Source organism: Triturus cristatus, chromosome 5_1, assembly GCF_964204655.1.
Source record: "Triturus cristatus chromosome 5_1, aTriCri1.1, whole genome shotgun sequence".
Classification (NCBI taxonomy): domain Eukaryota; kingdom Metazoa; phylum Chordata; class Amphibia; order Caudata; family Salamandridae; genus Triturus; species Triturus cristatus.
In genome coordinates this window covers 953,384,849-953,396,922 of record NC_140587.1, presented here as the reverse complement: position 1 = coordinate 953,396,922, position 12,074 = coordinate 953,384,849, and the positions used below count along the sequence as shown (strand labels likewise).

The following is a 12,074-nucleotide window of genomic DNA, read 5'->3' as shown; positions in this document are numbered from 1 at the left end:
CACCGTAAACAAACAAGTGCATCCAACGGCGCTGACAATGTAAAGATAAGTTGTTGGAAAGGCGTTCGCCGGAGGGGGGTTCGATACACGTCTTGCCCACTCCTTTGACCCACCTCTCCTAAGTAGGCCGAACCAAGCACGCACACCCTGAGCTTACACTACGAACAGAGGGACACCACACGTATTCTTCGTAGGACGATAGGTTCTTTATCGAAGGTTTCAAGGGATCTTTATGATCCAAATTATAAGTAGTACATCAGCGGCACAAGAGACTACAAATCGGTGGTAGGGGAATGGGGGGTAGCGGGACAGTCTTTGAATGTAGTGTCTCTGCAAAGGTCCCTGCGGATAGCTCACAATCCTCGAGCTGGAGGGTGTTGTTTCTCTTGGCGATCTCTTGCCAATTCTTCCTCGAGGGGAGAGCCGCGAGTCCCTCAGCAGGCACAGGTAGTCGGAGTTCGGGAGCCGCGACCTTGTCAGCAGGGCTCAGGTGGTTCGAGGGTCGGAGGCCGCGAGTCACTCAGCAGGCATAGGTGGTTCGAAGTTCGGGAGCCGCGACCGCATCAGCAGGGCTCAGATGGTTCAAATGGCTGGGGGCCGCGAGTCACTCAGCAGGCCCAGGTGGTTCGGTACTCGGGAGCCGCGACAGCGTCAGCAGGCTTCGATGGTTCCAGGTCTTCTCTGCCATTCGTCCCTCCGGCACCCCTTATTATACTCCCCCTGCCCTTTGAAGTCCGGAGTCCTCGCAGAGAGGGGCCTTTGGTGACTGAGGGGGTTCGGCGGGATTTCCTGCCGCTCGTTTCTTTGGTCTTTTCAGGTGGGTCTGGGAGGGACCCCAGACGCTCGGTAGGCGAGGCGCCTGCTCCCCAGGGGCCTGGTGGCGGATCGAGTCCTCCCGGGGGAAGGCGATCCGAGGTGTGACTGGGCTGGCGCCTCTTGGTCTGGCTCGGGGGTTCCCGCTCCCTCGGTCGGACATGCGTGGTAGGGTGTCGAGTCTGTTGGGGGCTCTGGCCGGCCCTCGGGTCTGTGTGGCTGGGGTGGCCGGAGTCGGAGATGCCGTGTCTTGGGGTGGTTGCAGGTTGGCTGGATGATCGGGAGGGCATACGCCGTGAGGCCGATCTCACACGCGTCCCCCCCAGCTGAAAGGCGTGGAGAACTACCCATCCACTGGGGGGGTTCTCCTCGCCGAAGCGGAAGAACCGGGACAGGCCGTCGGCGTTGGCATGACCCGTCCCGGGGCGATGCTCGACAGTGAAGTCCATCCCTTGGAGGGAGATTTACCATCGTAATAGCTTGGGGTTTTCTCCCCTCATCTGCATCAGCCACCGCAAGGGCCGGTGGTCCGTCTGCACTCGGAAGTGGGTTCCGAACAAGTAGGGCCGTAGTTTCTTGAGGGCCCAGACTACGGCGAAGGTCTCTCGTTCTATGGTACTCCAACGCTGTTCTCGAGGCAGCAGCCTTCGGCTGATGAAGGCTATGGGCTGATCAATGCCCTTGTCGTTGAACTGCGAGAGGACGGCTCCGATGCCGTGTTCGGATGCGTCGGTCTGGACCACAAACTCTTGGGAGTAGTCGGGGGCCTTGAGTACTGGGGCGGTGCACATGGCGGTTTTCAAGGCGTCGAACGCCTGCTGGCACGGGGGGGTCCACTGCACCTTCTTCGGGAGCTTTTCGGAGGTCAACTCCGTGAGAGGCCCTGCGAGGCTACCATAGTTTTTAATGAACCTCCGGTAGTATCCTGTGAGGCCCAGGAAAGCCCGGACTTCCGTCTGAGTGGCGTGGGGCTCCCAGGACTTGATGGCGTCGATCTTTGGTTGGAGGGGGGCGACCTGCCCGCTGCCCACCTGATGCCCCAGATAGACCACGGAGCCTTGCCCGAGCTGACATTTGCTGGCCTTCACTGTTAGGCCGGCTTGGCGCAGGGCCAGCAGTACTTGCCGGAGGTGCTGGAGATGCTCGTGCCATTGAGAGCTGAATACGGCTATGTCGTCAAGGTACGCTGCGCTGAACTCCTCAAGTCCGGCCAGGACCTTGTTTACCAACCGCTGGAAGGTGGCCGGGGCATTTTTCATCCCGAACGGCATGACCCTGAAGCGGTAGTGTCCATCGGGTGTGGAGAAGGCGGAGCGTTCTTTTGCTCCCTCCGTGAGCGCAATCTGCCAGTAACCGCAGGTCAGGTCGAAGGTGCTGAGGAAACGAGCGGCCCCAAGGCGGTCGATGAGCTCGTCGGCGCGGGGGATAGGATGAGCATCCGCTCGGGTGACCGCATTGAGCCCCCGGTAGTCCACACAGAATCTTAGTTCGGGGGCGACCCCAGGGGCGGCCGCTTTCAGGACCAGGACTACCGGGCTGGCCCAGGGGCTATCGGAGGGTTTCGATCACTCCAAGGGTCAACATCTTCTGTACTTCGGTCTTGATGCAGGTGCGGACCCGGTCAGGCACCCGGTAGGCTCGGTGTCTCACAGGTGGGCTGTCGCCGGTGTCCACGTCGTGGACACACCAGTCGGTGACCCTTGGGATGAGGGAGAAGAGGTCTGCGAATTGTCTGAGCAGCTGGCGACAGTCGTCGGACTGTTGGGGAGTGAGGGTGGTTGACAGTTTCACTCCCTCCACGGAACCATCCAGTTCTTTAGCGCACAGGGGGTCGGGCAGGGGTTCAGTGTCTTCTTCCGCCCCATCGTCGGTGGCCAGGAGCAAACTCAACTCCGTTCTCACAAAGTGGGACTTGAGACGGTTCACGTGGAGAACCCGGAGGGGGTTCCGTGGGGACTGTACATCGATCAGGTACGTGACCTGACTCTTCCGCTCGATCACCTTGAAGGGGCCAGTCCATTTGTCTTGTAGGGCGCAGGGTTTCACCGGGGCCATGACCCAAACCTGCTGGCCCGGCTGGAACTCGACCAGAGTTGCGTTCTGGTCATACCAGCGCTTCATTTCTTCTTGGCTGGCCTCGAGGTTAGCCTCTGCGAGTTCTCTGAACTTCCGGGTCTGGTTGCGGAGCGCCAGGATGTAGCGGAACACATCAGGGGGGGTCCCCCGGGGGCTTGTCTCCCAGCCCTCTTTGACCAGGCTCAGGGGCCCCCGGACGGGGTGTCCGTATAGTAGTTCGAATGGGCTGAACCCCAGGGACTTTTGGGGAACTTCCCGGTACGCGAACAGGAGGCAAGGGAGGAGGACGTCCCATCTTCGGCGCAGGGGCTCCTCGAGGCCCAGGATCATCCCCTTCAGGGTTTGGTTGAAGCGTTCCACCAGGCCGTTGCCCTGGGGGTGGTAGGGGGTCGTGAACTTATAGGTTACTCCGCACTGCTGCCACAGGGACTTCATGTAGCGGGATATGAAGTTAGTGCCGCGATCACTCACAACCTTGCGAGGGAATCCGACACGGGAGAAGATCCCCATGAGAGCCCGGCCCACCACGGGAGCCGTCACGGTGCGGAGGGGAATGGCCTCGGGGTAGCGGGTGGCATGGTCCACCAGGACGAGGATGAATCTGTGGCCCTGGGCGGTCTTCGGATCCAGGGGTCCCACGATGTCGATGCCAACCCGCTCAAACGCGGTACTCACAACGGGAAAGGGTTGTAATGGAGCCTTGCGCTTTCCGCCACTTTTCCCACTGCCCTGGCACGTGAGGCAGGATTTACAGTGGACTTCTACATTTGCTCGCATCTTGGGCCAATAGAAGTGGGTAACTAATCGCTGATATGTTTTGTCTTGGCCTAAGTGTCCTGCCAAGGGTACATCGTGGGCCAGGCCCAGGAGGAGGCTTCGGAAGCGCAGGGGTACTACCAGTACTCGGGCTGCGCCTAGCTCGGCTGACTTTTGTTCGCTGTATAGGAGGCCATTGTCCCAATAGACCCAGTGGGTTCCGGACCGGTCACCGGCGGTCTGGGCTTCGGCTTGTTGTCGGAGTCCCACGAGGGAAGGGCAGGTGGCCTGTTCCTGGCAGAACTCTTCACGGGAGGGACCTCCCTCACAGCGCCACTGGGCCATCTCGGGCAGTTCTCCGAGCTTAGTCAGTGCCTCAGGGGCGGAAGGTTCCGGCCCTTCTCCCGGGTTAGTGTCTTCTTCTCCTTCCGGAGGAGGGTTGTCCGTTTCTGGTAGGGTGTCCCGTTTCTCGGGGACAGTGTTCAGTGGGAGGGCCTCACCGCCCTCGGAGAGAGGCAATCACGCGGTCATGGAGCGCGTGGTGGCGCAGACCCATTCGGGTAGGCCCATCATCTCGAGATGGGCTCTTCGTTCCACTTGCCCCCACGGGGAACTCTCAAGGCCGTTGCCCAGGAGGCAGTCTACGGGCTGTGATGTTCGGACGGCTACCTTCAATTCTCCGGAGACTCCTCCCCACTCGAAAGGCACCAGAGCCATCTGGCAGAGGCTCTCGGAATTGTCGGAGGATATGACCGGACAGAGGGCACCGGGTAGGATCTGGTCTTCAGAGATTAGGTTGCGGTGGACCGCGGTGACACTTGCCCCGGTATCGCGGAGGCCCTCGACTCGGTGGCCGTTGATGGTCACCTGCTGTCGGTACTTCTTCGTGTTGGCGGGCAAGGGTGTCCCGGGGACCATTTCTCGATCCCCAAGGGAGACCAGGGCCATGGCAGCTGGTTCTCACTCTTCGGAGTCCTCTATCTCTTCCCCTAGGGCCACGGAGGCCATCTGCCGGGCCGGGGGGTTGGTCGTTGCGGTTCGTTGATACTGGGGACACTGGGGGTCATTGGCGTAGTGTCCGGGCTGTTGGCAGCGGAAGCAGGTGATCCTGGTTCGTGGCCCTAGCCGCCCCGGGGCTCCGGTGCTGGTTGGGGACGGGGCTGGACCTGCCGCTGGTGGGCTGCTGGGAGGGCTGTGTGGGGGCCCCCCTTGGAAGTCTCTTGATCGGCCGTGGTTTCCTCCGCCCCTCTGGCGGGGGGGTCCTTGACTGTGGCGACCGTAGTCTCCCACGGGGCCTCGGGTGGCCCGGGTGTTCACCCAACGGTCAGCCTCGGCGGCCAGCTTTCGAGGGTCGGTGAGTTTACTGTCCAGGAGATGTTGGCGCAGTTCTACAAAGCAATTGGCCGCTAAATGTTCCCAGGCGATCAGATCAAACAGCTCTTCGAAGGTGGAGACCTTGCTGCCCTTGATCCACCCGTCCAAGGCCCGGCTGTAAAAGTTCACGTATTCTACCCATGTGGTGCCCGGTATCTTTTTGCAATCTCGGAACCGTTGCCGGTACATCTCGGGGGTGAGTCCATACCGGCCCACGAGGGCTTCTTTCATGTGGCTGTAGGAGTTCATGACCGTGGAGGGCAGATCCAGCAGGGTATCTCTTCCTTCGCTTAAGAACCGGCCCCATAGCCCAGCCCCCCAATCCTTCTGCGGGACTCGGTGAGAGGTCATGGCGACTTCGTAGGCCTTAAACCACTGCTGGATATCGTCGTTTTTGTAATACTCCTTTACCACATCCTTGGGGATGTGGACTTTGGCTTCCACGGTGGGAGCGGATGGTAGATTCCCGGAGGGTCGTGACTCTTCGCTTTTAGCCCTCAACTCGATCTCTTTCAGGCTGCGTTCATGTTCCAGCTGGAGTTTCTTTTCGTCGTGCTCTCTTTGGCGTCTCTTTTCCTCGAGTTCCCCTTGTAGCCGTAACTGCTCGACGGCTAACTTTTTCTCGGCCAGTTTTATTTCTCCCTCGATTTTCAGCTTGGCCAGTTCAAGTTCGTGGTTGCGGCCTCTCTCTTGGTCTGCTAGTTCCTCGGGGGACAGGTTCCCCTCTGGCCCGCTGTTTCTCACCGGGATGCTTTGTGGTTCATGGGCGGAGTCTCCTTCCGTTTGGGTCGGGGGCGCCCCCGTCTCGACCCAGGTCTTCAATACTTTCTGGAAGTCTTCCTTTGTGCTTAATCCGGTGGTAGCGATTCCAAGGTCTTTGCAAAATTGTTTTAATTCTCTATGCGTATAATAGTCCAATTGATCCTCTCGGAACGTCGAGCTCATTTCGGTACCTGCGGCACCCAGGGAGGTTTCTCCTTCCATCTCTGTTTGGTAGTGCGTCAGTCGTTCACTGCACGCTCTCTTTCGGTGTCGGCTCGGATCCCGTCGTCTGCCACCAAATGTTGGAAAGGCGTTCGCCGGAGGGGGTTTCGATACACGTCTTGCCCACTCCTTTGACCCACCTCTCCTAAGTAGGCCGAACCAAGCACGCACACCCTGAGCTTACACTACGAACAGAGGGACACCACACGTATTCTTCGTAGGACGATAGGTTCTTTATCGAAGGTTTCAAGGGATCTTTATGATCCAAATTATAAGTAGTACATCAGCGGCACAAGAGACTACAAATCGGTGGTAGGGGAATGGGGGGTAGCGGGACAGTCTTTGAATGTAGTGTGTCTGCAAAGGTCCCTGCGGATAGCTCACAATCCTCGAGCTGGAGGGTGTTGTTTCTCTTGGCGATCTCTTGCCAATTCTTCCTCGAGGGGAGAGCCGCGAGTCCCTCAGCAGGCACAGGTAGTCGGAGTTCGGGAGCCGCGACCTTGTCAGCAGGGCTCAGGTGGTTCGAGGGTCGGAGGCCGCGAGTCACTCAGCAGGCATAGGTGGTTCGAAGTTCGGGAGCCGCGACCGCATCAGCAGGGCTCAGATGGTTCAAATGGCTGGGGGCCACGAGTCACTCAGCAGGCCCAGGTGGTTCGGTACTCGGGAGCCGCGACAGCGTCAGCAGGCTTCGATGGTTCCAGGTCTTCTCTGCCATTCGTCCCTCCGGCACCCCTTATTATACTCCCCCTGCCCTTTGAAGTCCGGAGTCCTCGCAGAGAGGGGCCTTTGGTGACTGAGGGGGTTCGGCAGGATTTCCTGCCGCTCGTTTCTTTGGTCTTTTCAGGTGGGTCTGGGAGGGCCCCCAGACGCTCGGCAGGCGAGGCGCCTGCTCCCCAGGGGCCTGGTGGCCGATCGAGTCCTCCCGGGGGAAGGCGATCCGAGGTGTGACTGGGCTGGCGCCTCTTGGTCTGGCTCGGGGGTTCCTGCTCCCTCGGTCGGACATGCGTGGTAGGGTGTCGAGTCTGTTGGGGGCTCTGGCCGGCCCTCGGGTCTGTGTGGCTGGGGCGGCCGGAGTCGGAGATGCCGTGTCTTGGGGTGGTTGTAGGTTGGCTGGATGATCGGGAGGGCATACGCCGTGAGGCCGGTCTCACACAAGTGGACAGCGAAACAGCACAAAACTCACCCAAACGTGCAGCACACCAAGGCTCCCTCGGAGAGCACAGCAGGAGCCGTGAATGCGTGTGCGGGAATAGCTTGGCAGAGGGGTGGAGTCTCGCCTGGCTGAGCTGCTAAGGCACAGTCGGCTTTCACTTTCGTCCTTCGCAAAGCTTTCTTGTCTTTATGGGGCCATATGTTTGAAACACATGGCCCCATAAAGATAAGAAAAGCTTTTGGACGGCTCTAAAAGAGAAAAGTATACGTCACTAGACGCTCTTTTTCAATGAATGGCCACCCTTCAGCATAAACGGTGACGCCAGCCAATGGAAAAGAGGGGCGGGCTTAAAGCCCACTAGAGAAATCTATCGTAACTCATTAATTAAATCTCGCCAGCGAGACTGCGCATGTCTGCGCAGTCTACGTCAGACGAGACGTAAAAAGCAATTTCCTCTAGTGTCCTATTCGGGGTTGAAGCACCATGCTGGTGCCATGTAAAACTCCAAAATAAACTGGATCTGGTAGGACACATGACTTGTACTGGATCTTAACAGGGCAGCAAAATCAGCACTGATTATGCTGGTACACACATGGTGAACGATGATGGATTCAACCAAAATCTGTGACTTCGAGTGAGTGTCGGAAAAGTTTCAGCGCTCCGTCCATTGTCTCCTTGTGTTTGCTTTGTTCGACCTAAGTTGGCAGGGTATGACCAGACATGGGTCCCTTGCCCACTTTGCCACTGGATTCAAGCTAGCCTGGCTGATGAGGGGTGTTACTCCGAAACCGGTCCCAGGATGATTGTTTCCGGTCCAGGGAGGACCTGGTTTGACATTTCAGGCTGGACTATTCCCATGAGGAACAGGCTCAAGACTGACTTGCATATGGCTGAGTTAGAAGTGGGGTGCCGAAGTGAGCTGAAAAAAAGATGATGGCTTCAATCCAGATCTGTGACTGAGGTGTCTGAAAAAGTGTCTCCACTCCGTCCCTCATCTCCTTGTGTTTGCTTCACACATGGTGGAACCAGGGAAAAACATTCTGCTATCAGAACCATAAAAGGCCTGGGAAAATGCAACATTACACAGTATCACCATGGTGGCTTTCCACATCCAAAGTCATAGCTACTTAGAGTAGAATTATTGCTGTGTCCTTGAATAATAGCTGAGAAATTTGTGCTTGATGATTGGTGGTGTAAACGCCATAAAAAACGAAAAGCAGACACAATGTTTCACAAAATAAAATAAACGCAGAACAAAAATCATAAAACACACTGGAAAATATTGACATTAACTCTAAAAACAACAGCATTAAGAAGTTAAGGGTTATACAGTATTTTACACAACTTCAGATTAACAATCAAGGAACACACAGACGGTGAACAGCACAAATTGAAAATGCACAAGTGGCTACATGCTGCACTAAACTATAACTGTGAAGAAATTAGTAGGTGACAAAGTTCTATGTGCAGTGTATAAACCATAGCTGGGGGAAAAAGGTGTAGAGATACAGGAATACAAAATGCATAACTTCTTGCTGCAGTATAAACAACATTAAAAAGACCCCCCCTCTCCTCCAAGGTGCGCTGCGGCCACAAATCTGTAGGAAGACTTACTCTGGCTGGGCCCACACCGACAAACATCTCCAAGAACTCAGACCCATTCACTGTGATAAATGGCACGTCTGCTTCCCCTGCTGTGGCCTTGGCCAGCAAGGTTTTTCCTGTGCCTGGAGGACCAGTTAAAATGGCCCCCTGAAAGAAGAGCAGACATGAGCATTAGAAACAAAATACACTTATAATGATCAATTCCACTGCAAATGGTAAAGGCATCCAGCTCATTCTCAAATACAATAAGATCTATTGGAAACCAAACCAGACACCGATTAAGTGACCTTCGGAACAGTATCTCCCGGGTCGTACGTCTACTCAGAGGTTCAGGTACATACACTTAGACAAATTGGTCCTACAGATAAATAACTTTCAATCTTCTTATTACTGACATTTTAATTAAATTCATAAACGTTGAAGAGAGCCGCCCCCTTGTGGAATCCTGGAGCACTTTTAAAATGATAGGAAAAACCTCTGCAAATAAAGCACAAACTTCAATGCCGATAGGCAACAGTGGGCTTTTAGCTATGTATATATACACACATTTATATATATTCACTGAAAAAAACATACGTTTTAGAGAAAGTCATAGTTAGCTGAACATTTCACTCTTACAAAACCATTGTAATTCCCCCGTTATAGTTAGTTCAGCTAACTATAACTCGCGCCCCCGCAATGCACTGCTGATGACGTCACATATTACATCACTGATGACATGGTCAATGACATTACTGATGACATCTCAAATGACATCACTGATGACATCATCCAGTGACTGTGTGTTTCTGTAAAGTTTAAATATGTTTAATATATATAGGGAAAGGCATATTGAAGAAGGAGTGGGTGTATAAGTGTTTGAATGGATGTTTTACTAGGTGCGTGACTCACTCTATAAGAGAGTGGTTAAACATATGTTACTGAATGCATGGGTTAGTGACTAAACTGTGTGAATATCTATATCCGTCTGTCTGTTGGCGTGTATGTGACTGCATGGGTTTGTGAATAACAACATAAGTGTCTATATGAGTTATTGATTGGTTGTCTGAGTATTTGTATGGGTGCCTGAGTGTTTGTGTGGGTGGGGTGTGTGTGACTGTGCAAAGATGTGTGAATGGGTGATTCATTGGGTGCATGGTTTCAAGAGTGTATCTGTGATGGACTGTATGAGTGGTGAGTGTGTGCATGGGTGTGTTAGTGAGTGAATGTATATCTCAGTGGTACATGTGTGACTAACTACATATGTGAAAGGCAGTATATATGTGTGTTGGAGTATATACATGGCTATAAGTGAGAGTGTATGATTGTGTGAGTGGCTGTATGGATGAGTGTGTGCTTGTATCAGTGATTGTATAAGAGCATAAGAATGTGGTAGTATTTTTATGAGTAATTGAGCTAGTGTGTGTATAACTGTATAGGTCTGTAAATAGGAGTGTCATTAATTAGTTGCATGGCTGACTAGGTGTGTGAGTACCTCTATGGATGAGTGGTGGTGTGTGTGAGTGTCTATATAGGTGTATGAGTGCATATGATAGTCCTGTACTGAGTGACCGTAAGTATGAGTGACTGTACGGGTGAGTGAGTGGATGTGTGTAGACCTAGGAATCAGTGAGTGCATATGTAGTAACTGGTGTTGGTTTGTCAATGGTTTCGAAAATGGTAGTCTGTATTTTACAGTGGGTGTATCAAAGGTTATATTAAAGTGTGAGAAGGTGCATCAGATTATCACGTAGATGATGTCATGAGTGATGTAATATGTGACGTCATCAGCAGTGCATTGCGGGGGCGCGAGTTATAGTTAGCTGAACTAACTATAACGGGTGAATTTCAATGGTTTTGTACGAGTGAAATGTTCAGCTAACTATAAATTTCTCTAAAACCTATGTTTTTTTCAGTGAATTTCAAAGGTTTTTTAAATGCTAATTCCTAACTATAAAGTCTCTGAAACCTATGGTTTTTTTCAGAGAATTTCAAAGGTTTTTTAAATGCTAATTTCTAACTATAAAGTGCCTGAAACCTATGGTTTTTTCAGTGAATTTCAAAGATTTTTTAAATGCTAGTTTCTAACTATGCCTACAGAGGTAGGACATGTGAAGAAAGAAGAAAAAACGCACAGAAAGAAGCAAAAGAAATGCAGAAAGAGGCAACAGAAGTCCACAAAGACAAAGAAAATTGCAGGAAGAAGCTAGACATGTGCAGAAAGAACCAACAGAGGAGCAGAAAGAGGCCTTGTTGCAAAATCATCCTGTGCCCACAACATTTTCAGACGGTTACTGGTGGTAACTGACTAACCAGGCCTAGAGCCAGTGCAATGCTAAAAGACACTTAGAATACAGTGAAAACACCTACATACACTAGGGAACACTATGCGGTGGGGTACCCCTGTGATTAGCATGACCTCCTCTGTAAGACCATAGTACATAATTGGGCAGGGGAATTAAAACTACCTCCTAAAACGCGCCACGGGGCGCATTTGCACACTGGTGAACGAAGGGAGGCGCCTGAGGTGACGTGTGCAAACATGCCCTGTGGCCATTTTAATTTGGGGGATAAATTCCCTTTGAATCCTGAGTGTCCCTTGGGTCCAACTAGCCTACCAGGTATCTTCAGTAAGTGCCACAGGGCTGCGTGGCAGAGATGTATAAAAAGGGCCACGGTCTGGACCACCTCTTTGCAACGCAGCGCAGTGGCACTTACTGGAAGCACCTGGTGGTCTAGTTGGCCCCCAGGGGTCCTCAGGATTGAAGGGGAATTATTTCCTCAACTTTAAACACGCCACAGGGCTTGTTTGCACACGTCACCTCAGGCCCCTTCCCCTTCCTTCCCCACTGTGTAAACATGCCCTGTAGCCGTTTAAAGCTGGGGGATTAAGTCCCCTTGAATCCTGAGGGTCCAACTAGCCCAGTAGGTACCTCCAGTAAGCGCCACAGAGCTGCGTTGCAGAGAGGTGTAAAAAGGGGCGTGGCCTCTGAACACCTCTCTGCAACGCAGCTCCCTGGCGCATACTGGAGGTACCTGGTGGGCTAGCTGGCCCTCTGGGACCCTCAGTATTGAAGGGGAATTATTTCCCCAACTTACAACTCACCAGGGGGCGCGTTTGCACAATGGTGAAGGAAGGGGGGGGGGGGGCCTGAGGTGACATGTGTGCAAACACACCCTGTGGCGCGTTTTAAGTTGGGGAATTAATTCCTCTTAAATCCTGAGAGTCCCTGGGGGCCAACTTGCCCACCAGGTACCTCCAGTATGCGCCAGGGAGCTGCGTTGCAGAGAGGTGTTCAGAGGCCATGCCCCTTTTGACACCACTCTGCAATGC

General features: G+C 53.6%; 1 protein-coding gene across 1 annotated transcript in view; it reads right to left on the bottom strand.

Moving 5' to 3' along the window:
* AFG3L2 (AFG3 like matrix AAA peptidase subunit 2) overlaps positions 1-12,074 on the bottom strand; it is a 233,440-nt gene that overhangs the window by 112,120 nt on the left and 109,246 nt on the right. The window contains exon 9 of the mRNA XM_085606063.1: positions 8,771-8,908. Within this exon, the coding sequence (XP_085462189.1) occupies positions 8,771-8,908 (138 nt within the window). The remainder of the gene's footprint in view (positions 1-8,770; positions 8,909-12,074) is intronic.